The sequence below is a fragment of the Ictidomys tridecemlineatus genome, chromosome 12 (genome assembly GCF_052094955.1).
Source record: "Ictidomys tridecemlineatus isolate mIctTri1 chromosome 12, mIctTri1.hap1, whole genome shotgun sequence".
In the NCBI taxonomy this organism is placed as follows: Eukaryota; Metazoa; Chordata; class Mammalia; order Rodentia; family Sciuridae; genus Ictidomys; species Ictidomys tridecemlineatus.
In genome coordinates this window covers 101,341,995-101,358,512 of record NC_135488.1, presented here as the reverse complement: position 1 = coordinate 101,358,512, position 16,518 = coordinate 101,341,995, and the positions used below count along the sequence as shown (strand labels likewise).

The window sequence follows — 16,518 nt, the reverse complement described above, 5'->3', positions numbered from 1 at the left end:
TGAGGATATCATATAAGTAGATGTATTCTCCAGGTTATTTTTGTGTTGTGGTTTTAATTTGAGAAATATTTTCCTCCTTGTTAGTGAGCAAGGAGTAACTGAATATTTCATTTCTTAACAGTACAGTGCTGTGGATACCAACCCACTCTCTTTGTACATCATGCATCCATTCTGGAACACTTTAGTGAAGGTAAGATAATTAATAGGTATGGGCTTTTTATTTTAGTAAATTTCAAGTATTTTAGCCTGTTTTATGGAAGCAGCTCTTAGTTTAAGATGATATTTAGAGAGGTTGAGGTTGTAGCTAAGTGGTAGAATGCTTGCCTACCGTGTGTGAAGCATTGGGTTCGATCCTCAGAACACATAAAAAATAAAAAAAGTTATTAAAAAATAAGAAGAAAATATGTAGAGAAACCACCCTTTTCCCTTCCCATAGTCACATACCTTTTGATTTATTTATCTCATCATTGTTGAATTCTGTTTATACACCATCATTTGTGGTTTTTGTGAAATGCCTTTTCAGTTTTCCTAAAAAGAATTTAATGTTATAAAAGTTTGAAGATTATAGAATTATTTAAAATGTAGAGGACAGAATGAAATGTTTATTTCTATCAACTAGAGATGATAGTTTGTATTTTAATATATATGATTCTTGCATATGCTTTCAAATTTGTAGCTTATATTATGACTTAAATTTGTATGTTTATTGAACAGAGATTTAATTGTTTTGTAATTAATTTTGAAAAAATAGGCATTTCCTACTTGGTTGGCTCCCAATCTGATAACCTTCTCTGGCTTTCTGCTGGTTGTATTTAACTTTCTACTTATGACATACTTTGATCCTGACTTTTATGCTTCAGGTAAGAATATTACTTTAATCTAAAATTTTAAACATCTAGGTTGGGAAAAATTAGGTGTGGTGGTTGGTTATTTTCTGGTTCTATTAAGATGCTTGTTTTTTTGAAAAGTTTTGGATATTATGTAAGATGTCAGAACTGTTTTTAAAAATCAAGTGTATATATGTTATGTATATTTCCATTTAGTTCTGGAAATATAATATCAATTTGCCACTGAATTTAGACATGCTCTGTAAAAAGCAATGAAGTTTTGGCAAGTAAAGAATAGAGTTGCATGAAGACAGAAATTTCGGATTGCTAAACTGTCTAAAAATGAATACAGGTAGAGCCCAGTATACCTATCAATCCAGAGATGTCACTTTCCCTTTTTTAGTTATGGGAGAAAAATCCCCTTTCATCTAAAGGGTATGTGATCTGTCCTTCCCTCTACTCATTTCTTACTGGCATTTAATGACCCAGATACCGCTGAAAATGATTCTTAAGACCTTAAAATATTTTTGACATTCGTCTGACCCTTAGAAGCAGTTTTGGAGCCAGTGTTCAGCCTGCTCCTCCTCTGTGCTCCAGCATTGTTTTTCACACACATTTCTGCCTTTGCTTTCTCCCATACCCAGCCTTCACCCCAGGCTATATCTGGAGAGAACCTAGAGTTTTGGGATGGTGGGTGGATAGTGGGAGACAAGGTTTATTTACTTATTTATTTTTGCTCAGCCAGTTGATTGAATGGAAAGGAATAGAAAGGTGAAGGTGAGGGGCTGGGGATGTGGCTCAGGCGGTAGCGTGCTCGCCTGGCATGCGTGCGGCCTGAGTTCGATCCTCAGCACCACATACCAACAAAGATGTTGTGTCCGTCGAGAACTAAAAAAATAAATATTAAAAATTTTCTCTCTCTATCTCTCTCTCTCCTCTCCCACTCTCTCTTAAAAAAAAAAAGTCTGTTCAAATATTCACACATTTAAAATTATTTTTAAAAAAAAGGTGAAGGTGAATGAATAATTTTTGCATTTAACTTAGAATATATTTCTAAGAATACTTATAAATGATACAGTCAGGAGTCATAGTAATATAAGTCAGTTGTGTGGTGGTTTGAGTAGACTGTGTGGACTGACCTGGAAAAATCAACAACCACTCACAGTATTGTTTTTGTAGGATAATTTGGAGTTTCAGACACTTGGGACTTTGATGTTATAGAAATTCTGAATATTGAGATTATACATATGCTGAACTCTTATCAATGATACTTAACCATAGCTTCTGTATATATAATAAAATGGTAATTGAAGTCTTGAATGCCAACTGTAAAGCTTGAGAAGCCCCTAAAGTACTATACTACATGAATAATCAGATTAAATTTCATAAACCATGTTTTTTATATTCTGAGGGTTTTTTGTTTGTTTTGTATTTTCAGGACACCCTTAAAATGTATTTTAGTAACTAGAAATATTATTTTCTATGACTATTCTAAATAAGAATATTTACTCAGCCAGCACAGTGATACATGCTTATAATCCCAGCAACCTGAGAAGCTGAGGCAAGAGGATCGAAAGTTTGAGGCCAGCCTGGACAGCTCAGAGAGGTCCTCTATATCTTCATGAGACTCGTCTCAATATAAAAAGTAACATAAAAAGGACTAAGAATGTAGCTCAGTGAGTGGTAAAGCACCCTGGGTTCAGTCACTGGGAAAGATTATTACATAGTTATTAAAAGAACTAAAAATCTATAAATGTTAGGTATATTTCCCCAAGTCATAGAACTTGAAGGACTAAATAAACCATCTAGTCCCAATATATTTGAGAAATGCAAGATAGGAGAGGTTAAATGATATCTTTAAGGCAGTATGCTGGTTGATTACAGAGCTAGGCCTAGAACTCAGACCACCTGATTCTCAGTTTTATCATAGCGGGGAAAAGTGAAGTCCAGACATTTCAGATGGTTCTGATGCCCAAATCATCTGGTTGAGGTAATCTGCCTTTACCCAAATCAAAAGATCTTTTGTTTGCTAATTAATAATATAGTGATAAAGTATAGGATGAAGACTCAATAATATTTATAGCTAATTGTAACAGGAATTAGATTAGGGGCAGGGGTTGTGGTTCAATGGTAAAGTGCTTGCCAAGCACTTGTGAGGTACTGGGTTCAACCCACAGCACACTTAAATAAATAAATAAATGCATAAAATAAAGTTATAGAAAAGGAATTAGATCAAGTGCAGGCACTTTTTAAATTCTAAAAATGCATTTTTTTTTAATTCTAGGCTTATAAGTAATTTTCATGTAAAGATAAACACTCAGCCTTGAGTTATAATAAAAGGTCAATATAATTACTTACTGTTAATGAGAGGTCAGGGAGTTACTTTGGTTTTGGCAGAGTTTATTGATAAAATTTAATATTTAATTATGCATTCAGAATATATTGTAAGGTACTTTAATCTGTAATAAATAGAAACACTTCTCATTGGCAGTAAATGCTATGGTAAGAATTAATTGTAGTTAGACTGTATTAAAATAGTAACTTTCTTTTGCAGCACCAGGTCACAAGCATGTACCTGATTGGGTTTGGATTGTTGTGGGCATCCTCAACTTTATGGCTTACACTCTTGGTAAGAAATTGGTAAATACTTATTTTTAGTCAGTGGCTGGTGAATTAGCATTAACATTTTCTCCTATGTTTAATTCATTTTAATTAGGATTTATTAATATCCACTTCAAATTGGTAAATGTTTTTGAATTTTCACTGAGACCTATTGTCATTCACTTCTGGGGACTCACAGTGTAAGATAGGAGTTGACAGACTACTCCTAGAAAGCCAAATCTGTCCCATTGTCTGTTTTCATAAGTAAAGTTTTACTGGACACAGGTACACTCATTCCCTTTCTTGTTGCCTGTGGCTGTGTTCTGGCATTAAAGAGACATTTGAGTATTTGCAGCTGAGACTCACAAAGGGTATGGACCACATAACCTAAAATATTTATTATCTGGTGCTCAACACAAAAGATTTGCCTTCAGTTTGGGAAGCAGTACTGACAAAGCAAATGATTGCAGACTGGTGAGAGAGATGCTGTAGCAGCACAGTGGGAGAACAAATAATGAAGTGACCAATTCATTTTCAGTAGAGGTAGTCTAGTGGTCAGGGAGGTCTGCTGTGTGAGGCCCATACTGTCTATTCTGCCTGCAGTGCTTTCCAGAGTGATTATCTGTATGGCTTGTCTTGCATCCTTCAGTCCTCCTTTCCTGCTTTGTTTTTCTCCATAGCTCTTAAATCTATATAACACATTTTCTATTTACTTGCTTATTTATCATCTCTCTGTTCTAACTAAAATGTTAGGTTCTTTGAGGATGAGTACTGTTCTGTTCATTGCTGTATCCTGGATTCTTAGAGCAGTGTGTAACACATGGTGGGTATTCTGTGTATAGTTTTTAAATAGATATAAAATAGTAGACCCTGACTTCAAGTTGCTTAGGTTTTTTTAAAATAAAAATGACTTGTTCTCATAAAACCAATATAACCTGGTATATTAATGCTGATATAGTGGATGACTAGAGCTGTAAGAGTTTAGAGAAGGAAGAGATCAGTGAAGCCTAGAAGAATTAGGGGAAACCTTTGTTAAAAGTTATATATTTAGGTAGAAGATTTGGAATAATAATAATATGTTATTATTATATAATTTTTTGAATTTATTATTAAAAACGAACAGGTTTTTAATTGCTGCTAATGATTTGGTTGTTCAGGACTGCTGTAAGGAATAGGGAAATTGAGGGTGGCTTCTGGGCTCTTATTTTCATAACAGCATTTCACAAAAATCATCTTAATGTCCTGTACCGTCTTACCTGTTGCCTCATGTCCACAGTTTTCTGGCAAAAAACCCAGCTTAACAAGAAGTATTCGTTGTAAGACCTATCTTGAACTAATGTGAGGCCGTTTTATAGTCTTTATTCTGCTACATGTGCTATGCATCCATTTTGCTGCAGAAAGGGGGATATCTTTCATAATATGTGGGATAGTCCCTAAGTTTCCCTTCTAAGAAAAAAATAAATCTGAAACATACCTGAATTTGTGGAACTGGAGTAGGTGAGAAAATGTAAACAGATTTAATAGCTATTTCAGGAATTCACATGGTCTAGCTGTGCAGAAGTTGCACTGAAAATAGGAAATTGTTAAGCCTGGGAGTAATATGGAGAGACTTTTAGGAAACATTTTAGCTACATAAGGGCAGAAAATTTTGCAACCCTATATAATAGAGATCTGCAGGGTTCAGGCAGGAATTTGGAATTCATCCTTGTATGTATTCCATCAACAGTATTGATAAATGCCCTCTTTACCATAGACTGATCTAGGCACCGGCGATAATACCATGGTGAACAAGATAAACATAGTAATAATAGGAATCCGTCCCTTTCTTCCTTTCTTTCATTCTTTTCAGTAATAGGGTTCAAACCCAGGGCAGTCATGCATCCTAGGCAAGTGCTCTGTCACCAAACTGCATTCTCAACCATTTTATTTATTTATTTATTTATTTTGGTGGGGTTCTTTTTGGGGAGTTTGTTTTGGAATTGGGGGTCAAACCCAGGGCTTTGCACATACAAGGCAGATAGATGCTTTGCCACTGAGCTACATCCCAGCCCTCCTCAGCCATTTTAAAATCTTTATTTTGAGACAGGGTCTTGCTCAATTGCCTAGGCTGCCCTTGAACTTAGAACTCTCCTGCGTGAGAAACAAAATTTAAGTAATTTGTTCAAAGTCTACAGCTAATAAATATGGAGCTGAAATTTAACCCTAGGCAGTCTGGATCTGGATCTGTGTTCTTCATGCTGTTCTGAATAATTAGGATTATAGAGATAGGGCACTATGCCTGGCTGGAATTTTTTCTTTTTTTTTTCCCTTTTTCTGTGCTGGTGATTGAACCCAGGGTTTCCTGCACGCCAGGCAGTGCTCCACCACTGAACTATCTTCCCAGCCCCTTTTCATTTTAACTTGGTTTTGCTGTACTTCTCTCTGTAGTAGTCTCCTCTGTTTTCTGCCCTAAATGAAGGTGTTCCACTGTGCTTTAACATTAGCTTTTTTTTTCTTCTCATTCCCATGGTAATCCTGATTCTTTTTTTTAAAGGAATAATGGGACTAACTTTTTTAAAAGTTATTTTCAGTTGTTGATGGATCTTTATTTTATTCATTTATTTATATGTGGTGCTGAGAATTGAAACCAGTGTCTCACACATTCTAGGCAAGTGCTTTACCACTGAGACACAACCATAGTCCCTGATTCTTACTGAACATTCTTAATTCAGATGATCCCCATGTTTATATCTAGTCCTCATCTATCTTCTGAGTTGCTAGTTCCAAGTCCCTTGGGCTGAACTGCTTGACATTACCATGTGAGTATCCTGCCAGCTCTTTAAAAACAGTATCTAAAATTGTCCTCTGCATCTTTTCTGTCACTCTTAACTGCTGTTGCTTCTTTCTTTCTCTTTACTACCACTTTCTTAGTTACCTACACTAGAACTTTGAAGATTGTCTTATCCTTAGATCTTCTGTCTTGTCTTCTATGGCATTCTTATTTTTACTTTTTTTTTAATATAGATGGACATGATGTCTTTATTTATTTTTTTATGTTGTTCTGAGGATCAAACCCAGTGCCTCACACATGCTAGGCCAGCTCTCTACCCCTGAGCCACAACCCCAGCCCTTGTTTTTTTACTTTTTTAATGTCTCATCTGCCCCCAGCTTTTCATTCCCATTAGACTCATCTCGATATAGGCTTACTAATGATTGTCCTCTCTTTCTAGTCATTCACATGATGACAATGAGTCTTCCTAAAGCCTTGCTTTCACTCTTGTCATTTTCCTATTCAGATATCTTCTAGTAGCTTACTTTACTCCCTTGAACTTTTAAATTGTCTCTATATCCCTTTCTAGCCTTTTTATACTGCCTTCTTCACATACTAGCTTTTAGTCAAACTAAACTATGTGCATTGTTTGAAACCTCATTGTGCTTTTTCATCTTTGTATTTCTGAACCTGCATTGTGGTTTTCCCTCATTGTTTGTTGCTTCATCCCCCTTCTTGAAATGGCATACTTCTTATCTCTTAATTACTGAAATCCAACTCATTCTTTATGTCCCCACTCAGATTTCATCTTGTCCTAAAAGCCATTCTAGATTATCTTAGCCTGAAGGGAACCCTTTCCTTTTCTGGACTATTTTGTTTTTTGTGACAATACTGTACCTTTAATTATCATATTTTGTTCTTTCTCAAATGTAAACACTCTTAGGGCACAAACTTAATTTATTCTAAGAATTTGTTTTGGCAGGGGGTGAATGGTACTTGGGATTGAACCCAGGGACACTTTACCATTGGCCATAATTCTGGTCCTTTTTATTTTTATTTAAAAATTTTTTGGAGGGGTACCAGGGATTGAACTCAGGGACATTCAGCTACTGAGTCATATTCCCAGCCCTATTTTTTTTTTTTTTTAAAGAAGAGAGAGAGAGAGAGAATTTAATATTTATTTATTTATTTATTTTTTAGTTTTCGGTGGACACAACATCTTTGTTTGTATGTGGTGCTGAGGATCGACTTGAGCCACATCCCCAGCCCCTCCCAGCCCTGTTTTGTATTTTTATTTAAAGACAATGTCTCACTGACTTGCTTCTTAGTGCCTTGCTTTTGCTGAGGGTAGCTTTAAACTCACTTTCTCCTGCCTCAGCCTCCCGAGCCACTGGGATTACAAGTATGTGCACCTACACTTTTTTATTTTTTATTTGGAGACAGAGTCTCACTAAGTCTCTGAGCATGGATGGCCTTGAACTTGTGATCCTCCTACCTCAGCCTTCTGAGTTTCTGGGATTACAGGCATGTACCACTATGCCCATCTAATCTAAGATTCTTAGCATTGGTGGGATCCGGGTTCGATCCTCAGCACCACATAAAAATAAAATGCATTGTGTTGTGTCCATCTACACCAAAAAATAAATATTTTAAAAAATAAATAAATAAAAAATAAAAAGAATAGTATAGGTTCAACAAACTTATTTCTTATATTTGCAGAACATTGTTTGAAAGCCCTTAAAATCATGGAAGCAGTATATCTGTAAAGAAATGACTTTTAATTTGACACATGATGAAATAGGTGTTGTGACTGAAGCACTTTTGGATCCTAAAGCAAGGAGTGCTTAGATAAATTGTAATGAACAGCTATTGACTGTTCTGTGGAAGCTTGAGAAATTGTGACTAACATAACAATTTAGTTGGTAAGCAGATTTGGAATAATTCAGAGGCCAGGTAGAATACTTCTTTTTTAGATCTAAAGTTAAACACCATTCAGTATAATAGAACATTTTGATTTTTAGATTAAATTTTGAGAAATTATATTTTATTTGTGAAATCTTTAATTGTAGTAATCAAAGATTAGATTAGTACTGACTGGCAGCCACACTTAAGGTTTCTATAATGTACTGATCTCTCCCCCCCCCCCCAGTTTCTTAAAAATGACTTTGAAAAGGGAAGGAATGGAAGGGAGGGGGGATGGGAATAGGGAAGACAGAATGAATCGGACATAACTTTCCTATGTTCATATATGAATACACGACCAATGAAACTCCACATCATGTTCGACCGCAAGAATGGGATCCTAATTAGAATAAGTTATATTCCATGTAAGTATAATATGTCAAAATACACTCTACTGTCATGTATATCCAAAAAGAACAAATAAATTAAAAAAATAAATAACGATGAGTTTTTCCAGCTAAGTGTGGTCGTGCATTCCTGTAATCCCAGCAATTTAGGAGGCTAAGGCAGGAGGATCACAAGTTCAAAATCAGCCTCAGCAACTTAGGGAAGCCCTAAGCAACATAACGCGACCCTGTCTCAAAAAGAAAAAAAAAAAAGTCTTGGCATATGGCTCAGTAGGGCCACTGGGTTCAATCCCTGGTACTGGGCGGTGTGTATGTGTGTGGGGTTACTTTTTCCCACTGGTACAAAGGTTGACCTTTTTCTTGTGATGTGTGTTTTGTTGCAGATGGTGTGGATGGAAAGCAAGCCCGCAGAACCAATTCTAGCACCCCCTTAGGGGAGCTTTTTGACCATGGCCTGGATAGTTGGTCATGTGTTTACTTTGTTGTAACTGTATATTCCATCTTTGGACGAGGACCAACTGGTGTCAGTGTTTTTGTTCTTTATCTCCTATTATGGGTTGTTTTGTTTTCTTTCATCCTGTCTCACTGGGAAAAATATAACACAGGAATTCTTTTTTTGCCATGGGGCTATGACGTTAGCCAGGTGGTAAGTATGTGTTCTGCTTTAAGTCTTTAACATTACCACTATATTTTTGGAAAATTTTTTGTCATTCCTTCCTTATTGCTGTTTTGATTAGAACAGATGTGTGCTTTTTTTTTTAAATTATTATTATTTTTTCAAGAGAGAGTGAGAGAGGAGAGAGAGAGAGAGAGAGAATTTTTAATATTTATTTTTTAGTTCTCGGCGGACACAACATCCTTGTTGGTATGTGGTGCTGAGGATCGAACCTGGGCCGCACACATGCCAGGCGAGCGCGCTACCGCCTGAGCCACATCCCCAGCCCCCGGATGTGTGCTTTTTAAAAACATTAAAAAGATTTTTAAAATTTTACTTATTTATGGAAAATTTCAAACGTACAAAAGTAGAGAGAATTTTATAATGCATCTGTTAACTTAGCTTCAGGAGCTAGCAGGATATGGGCAGTATAGTTTCATATATACTCTCTCTTAGTTCCCTTCCCAGTTCTTTTTTTTTTCCCCCCAAATATATATATTTTTTAGTTGTAGTTGGACAGAGTATATTTATTTTATATTTTTATTTTTATGTGGTGCTGAATATTAAACCCAGTGCCTTGCACGTGCTAGGCGAGTGCTCTACCACTGAGCCACAACCCCAGGCCCCCTTCCTAGTTCTTTTAAAGAAAATGTGGTAAATATTTTGCTATATATCTTTAAATGATAGACTCCTTAGAAAACATAATCATAATACCACTATTATGCCCCAAATTTAATGCTTTCTTTCATTCACTTGAACTGTTGATTTTGTAAAGCAAGATGTACATGTGTAATTGTTGACTTTTTGTCTTTATTGCCAACTTTTCAGTGAGTAGAGAGATTTCTCCTCCTTTAATAGGCTTTGTTAACTCACTTGCTTCTGAATCCCAGCTTTGTGTGTTGCCATTTTGCCCATTTGCACCTAAACCTCCAATAAAGAAATCAAAAGTTGGAGTGTGTTTGAAGAAGGCAGTTGGGGGTCAAACTGGATCATCTTATGACTTACACAGTTTATGAGGTGCCTTTAAAGTGCTTCAGATGATGACCATTTGCTTGCATTGTCTAGAAGTCACTTATTTTATGGTGTTTTTTGGGGAAGATTCTTTTTTGAAGGCAAGAAAACTTGCTGCATACCAAATTTAAGCATACTTCTTGCTTTTACTAAAACTGTTTGACTAGACTTAATGTTGCATAAAGCAATATTGGCTTATGAGCTTTTCAACTGTTAATGCTTCTGTATGCTTTTGTCTGTATTTTCTTTCCAGACTATTTCTTTTGTCTACATAGTGACGGCAATTGTGGGAGTTGAGGCCTGGTATGAACCTTTCCTGTTTAATTTCTTATATAGAGACCTATTCACAACAATGATTATTGGTAAGAAGCTCCATGTCGAAGCCTGTTTTAACCATCACTTTGTTTTCAAAAGCCAGTGATTGACTATATGTAGAAGTTATGCCTCTCTCCCTGTCCTCTATCTAATAAGCAGAACAGTCCTGCAAACCTGTAGGATTTCAATTTAGACATCAAGGAAAATAATATTTCTTTTATGTTTTTGCTCAGTAAGAAGCTTTTTCTAATAAATAGGAAATGCCAAAATAGATCACACAGGCCTTTTAAAGGAAATATTCAAATTAATATAGACTATATTAGAGGATTCACATGTAGGTAGATGTTTAATCTGTCTACTTGAGAAAGTAAGCCTCTTTTCCTCTTAGATGTCCTCTTTATTCCAATGAATGATTAGAGTTTTTGATAGTGGTAATAGTTCCCTTTTGACTTTAGCCAAAGGGGATATCTGTAGGATAATTGAGTACAAGAGAGTATTAATGGTATGGTTAGAGGAAGAGGAATCTAAGTTGTTTTGGGACACCAGGAATAGCACTAAGGACCTCTGTAGAAGTAGAAAACATATATGTAGACTATTGCTCTGTTCCCTTATCAAAGAAACAACCCTGCTTTGTTCTGATGATTAACTTTGATAATGGAATGGAAATTAGGTCAGGCTTGGAAACTGAAAAATCATATTCGTCACTGACTTTCAGAAAAGGAATGGTTTTGGGCATTTTTCCTGTGGTTCTGGATGGTACATGTTTTTGAAATTACCCTATGATCTATTAAATGTTCATTTCCCCCAACCCCTGTATTGGGGATTGAACCCAGGGGCACTTAACCACTGAGCCATATCCCCCAGCTCTTCTTATTTTTTATTTTGAAACAGGGTCTCCCTAAGTTACTTAGGAACTTGCTAAGTTGCTGAGGCTGGTCTTGAACTTGTTACCCTTGTGCCTCAGCCTCCTGAGTCACTGGGATTACAAGCCAAATGTTCATTTTCTGGTGTCATTATGAACTGTAATAGCTTCACCATGAAAATGTTGCTTTTTTTCTTTTATTATTTATGACTCTTGTGATTTAAGCAGCTTGTCTTATGGCAGTTTTGCTGCATTTTACATTTAAATATTCAATTTAAAGATAAAGGCATAAAATATGTCTGATCTGAGACATTTAAAAATATTATTTACTTTAATAGGTACATAATTTTCTTTAAAGCTTTACATTCTTCTGAATTCTTCCCTCTGAAATAAAAATAAAACCCCACTTGTTTCTAAACAAATAAGTGAAACAGCTTTCCCAGCAGATAGATTGTTTAGAATAACCATAGGGTTTATACTAGTTAGTTTCTGCTGATAAAATTGGTGGTGCTAAAGTGGTTGGGGTAGCCTGGAGCCCTAGTAGTGAATGGTTGAAAGGTTGTTAGTAGGTAGAGTGGCTTTCTGTGCCCTTGTGGAAGGTCGCCTTCTTTGGGTACAACAGACAGACTACCAAAGTAGAGGCTTCAGCCTCCCCACTGCCATTTATTATGAAAAAGAATTGAACATCTATTACTGATGGTAGTTCCTTCTACTTTTATGTACTAGTTCCTGTGTTATCATCACTTTTCTTCAACTGCTTTCAGTACCAGTTGCAATATTGTTTCAACTACACCACTGCTCCTATCTAACCCATAGGCTGTTTTATAAAATACAGTCTTTTGTACTCACCCATGGGTTTGCCATTTCTGCTGTACTTCATTCCTTTCTGTATATCTGACTTAGGTTTTGGTGTTCTTTCTCAGAAATCTGAAGAATTCTTTCAGGATTTCTTGTAGTGCAGATCTGGTAGCAGTATATTCTTTGTTTTTGTTTATGTGAAAATGTTTCCTTAATTTTTTTCTTTTAGCATTTTGAATGTATTATTCTAATGCCCTCCAGCATCCATTGTTTCTGAATCAGCTCACATGTTATTGTCACCCAGTGTGTACAGTGTTATTTTTCTTTTTCTTTTTGTCTTTCACAATTTGACTACTATGTACCCAGGTATAGTTTTCTTCACATTGTCCTATTTGTTGAGTTTTTTTGGTGTGTTGAATATAAGTTAATATTTCTGACTAAATGTGTGATATTTTCAGCCACAGTTTCTTTCTTCAGATATTTTTTTTCGGCTTAATTCTTTATCTTCTTGTAAAACTGCACTTACATGTATGTTACACAGATTTGCTTGATTTTGTCATATAGGTGATTTTCTGAGGCTTTATTAAGTTATCTTTAACATTTTTTTAATCCATTTTTTGTAGTGGTTGATTTCTGTCCATCTTTAAGTTCAGTTTTTCCCTCCTGCCATCTCCAATCTGCTGTTGATCCTGTCTAGTGAATCTTGAAATTAAGTTATTGAATTTTTTTTTTTTAGAGAGAGGGAGGAGAGAGAGAGAGAGAGAGAGAGAGAGAGAGAGAGAGAGAGAGAGAGAGAGAGAGAGAATTTCAATGTTTATTTTTTAGTTTTTGGCGGACACAACATCTTTGTTTGTATGTGGTGCTGAGGATCGAACCCAGGCCGCACGCATGCCAGGCGAGTGTGCTACTGCTTGAGCCACATCCCCAGCCCCTAAGTTATTGAACTTTTCAGCACTAGAATTTCTATTTGGTTCTTTTTATACTTTCTATGTCTGTGTTGAGATTCTCCTATCTGCTCTCCTACCTCACTTTGGACATATTTAAAATAGCTCCTTTATTATCTGTCAAGTCTAATATCTGGGCCTACTTAAAGTCAGCTTCTGTTGGTTCCCTTTTTTTTTTTTTTCTATTTCTTTGCATATCTAGCAGGGTTTTTTTTTTGGTTGGAAACTAGACATTGTATGCTGGGGACATAGCTCAGTGATATAGTGCTTGCATAGCATGTTTGAGTCCTTGTGTTTGATCCCCAGCATCATTGAAAGAAAGAAAGATAGTCTGTTAGTCAGACATTGTGGATAATTTTTATGAGATTTTAGAATGTTTTAATTTTTTTTTTCTAGTAGACATTGAACTCATCCTGAGAAATCTGTGTCCTCAGGGTATATAATAGCTGACATTTTCAGCGTTCAGCTGCTCTTTTTTAAGCATTGTTTTATGTGTGTGTGTGGGTGTGTGGGTGTGTCTCCCTGTGTTCATGTATCCCCCTTATGTTGGTATAGTTTAGTGGTCGGCCATAGATTTGGGTGTAGTTGTTACTGAGATTTTGGTGCTGATCTCTCTATGATTTTCTTGCTTCTGGGGTTCACCATCCTGAATCTTCAGTTTTTTTGCAGTTTCATTTGTTCTTTCATTTCTTCCACTATAAGTGTCCAATCAGGTTACTTATTTTAGAATTCCTACTCTGGTTTTGATACCAGTTGTGGACATGGACATTTATGTGTTTTTGTTTGTTTTGTCTTTTTTTCCTCTTTGGTACTGAGAATTGAATCTAGGGATGCTTTTACTGAGTTTCATCCCCAGTCCTTTTAAATATATATTTTTTTAAGGTAAAGTCTTGTGAGTTGCTGAGGGTCTCACTAAGATGCTGAGGTTGGTCTCAAACTTGTAATCCTTCTGCCTCAGCCTTCTGAATTGCTGAAATTACAGGTGTGCCACTGCACCTGGCTTGTTTGTTTCACTTTTGACTTCAAGAATTACTTTTTTCTTTTGAAATTTATTTTTCCTTTATAATTCTGTGAACTATTCATGAGTACAAAGACAAATTTATAAGTGTATTAAAAAAAAGTATAGTGTCTATCACTACCCTATTTCTACCTTCATAGGTAACCATTCTTAATGTTTAATTTTTATGGCTTATTTTTTCATGTTTTTATTGCGTGTGTATATGTGTATGTTTCATTTTATTACCCCTTTCCATGGCATTCTATATGTACTTTGTTTTTTTTTTTTTTTCGTTTCTTTCCCCCACTTAATAGTATATCTGAGACATCATACTATACATAAGGATCTTCCTCATTCCTTCTTATAGCTGGCCAGTACTTCATTGCATGGATGTACCCAATAGTTTGTTTAATCAGCTTCCTATTGATAGACATTTGGATTGCTTCCAGTCTTTCACTCTTATACAAATTGCTGAAGTGAATAGTCTTGTATCTGTCTTTTCATGTTTTTGCTAGGGTATTGTAGAAGAAAGCCCTACTAGTAGAATTGTTAGTAAAGGATAAATGCGTGCAGATAGATATGTCTGTAAAATTTCCATTTTTTACATTGTGAATGAACTTTTCTAGTGTTTAAGAGCCATTTATATTTCCTTTTCTGTATATTTTAAGTATCTAGCCCTTGTGTGTGTGTGCACGTGCGCACCATGAATCCAGGGGCACTTAACCACTGAACCATGTCCCCAGCCCTTTTTATTTTTCATTTAGAGACAGGATCTTACTAAGTTGCTCAGGGCCTCACCCAGTTGCTGAGGCTGGCTTTGAACCTGCGATCCTCCTGCTTCAGCCTTGCAAGCCCCTGGAATTACAGGCATGTGCCACTGTGCCCAGCTAAACATTTAAATACTCTTTATAGATTATATGTTAAGTATTGTATGTTGAGAGAAGGAATAGAAGATGCTGTCCTTTTCTTTGGCAACCTTAGGCTTTCCACATGCTTGCTATACTTAAAACTATTTCAAGACTTTTAAAACTAGAATTACTCTTTGTGGCAAATCTTGTGCTAGTGTATCTCAACCCATTTTCTTTTTTTAGTACCTTTATTTTATTTATTTTTTTATGTGATGCTGAAGATCGAACCCAGGTCCTTGCACGTGCTAGGCAAGTGCTCTACTGCTGAGCCACAACCCCAGCCCATCAACCTATTTTCAACACCTGTTTTCCAGTTACTTGAAACTACAAGAAATCCTGGGTTAATTCACTTAACCTTGGTTTCCCTCAGTGCTTCCCAGCTTGACATAGAGTAAGCTACTAAACATTTTTGAGGGCACGAAGGTCATCAGTTTGTTTTTTCTTTTTTTCTTTTTTATTTTTATTGGTTGTTCAAAACATTACAAAGCTATTGAAGTATCATATTTCATACATTTGATTCAAGTGGGTTATGAACTCCCATTTTTACCCTGTATACAGATTGTAGAATCACATCGGTTACACATCCACATTTTTACATATTGCCATACTAGTGACTGTTGTATTCTGCTACCTTTCCTATCCTCTACTATCTCCCCTCCCCTCGTTTTTTCTTTTCGCTTTAATATAATCTGATTTGGCAAATTATTCCAGTTAAGTTTGGAAGTAGCAGAGTAATTCACCTTTGGGGAGATTTCTGCTGGTTCTAGTTTTTTCATCTGTTTTTAGCCAAGTACCTTAGGAATAAGAATGTTTTCTACTGTTGATCCTAAAAGTGATAGCTGTATTGACCCTCAAACCACCAATATAGTCCCTGGAAATCTGGAGTAGACAAACTAGGACCAATAATGAAACATTGAAGTGAAATGCTCAGAAAGTTTTGAGATGTGTGTATTAATTTGAAGTTTGAAAGAGGGAAGGATCAGGGATTTACAACTGTATAGACCATAGATTCAGATTTTTTAAAGACGTAAGGAACACTAGAAAATCATTTAACCCTCCTTATACTGCTGGACTCTGAAACTTGGATTGATTGATTTGCCCAAAAGTACATAACTGCTCAGTGGCTGGAAGCATGTAGTTAAGCTTTAAAAGAAAATACTCTGAGAATGGAGCACCCCTTTAGGAATATGTTAGGAATATGCAGGGAGTTGAGTTACCAAGAAATGACAAAATGAAATGGTTAGGTGGTTAATAGGAACACTGGGAGAACAGAATCACAAAGGCAGAATGAGGAAAGAATTGCAGTTAGTATATAGTCAATGAAACCATACGTCAAGAATGAGAAAACATACTAAATTTGATCATTAGGAAAACTTTTTCAAGAATGTATTTCTTCACAGTAGAGGGCAGACTGAATAATGTAAGAAATTGAAAACAACAGAAAAGTGTGGCAATTGGAAAGAAATGACAGAATAAGAGTAAACAAGGTAGTAGAAATCGTTGATAGAATGTCTTGGGAAGGCCATCATTATTTTTAGGTTT

General features: G+C 35.9%; 1 protein-coding gene across 1 annotated transcript in view; it reads left to right on the top strand.

The window, feature by feature from the left end:
- Positions 1–16,518, top strand: part of Selenoi (selenoprotein I) — a 50,862-nt gene that overhangs the window by 21,361 nt on the left and 12,983 nt on the right. Inside the window, exons 2-6 of the mRNA XM_005322565.5 lie at positions 122–190; positions 752–860; positions 3,382–3,456; positions 8,870–9,132; positions 10,406–10,514. Of these exons, the coding sequence (XP_005322622.2) occupies positions 122–190; positions 752–860; positions 3,382–3,456; positions 8,870–9,132; positions 10,406–10,514 (625 nt within the window). The remainder of the gene's footprint in view (positions 1–121; positions 191–751; positions 861–3,381; positions 3,457–8,869; positions 9,133–10,405; positions 10,515–16,518) is intronic.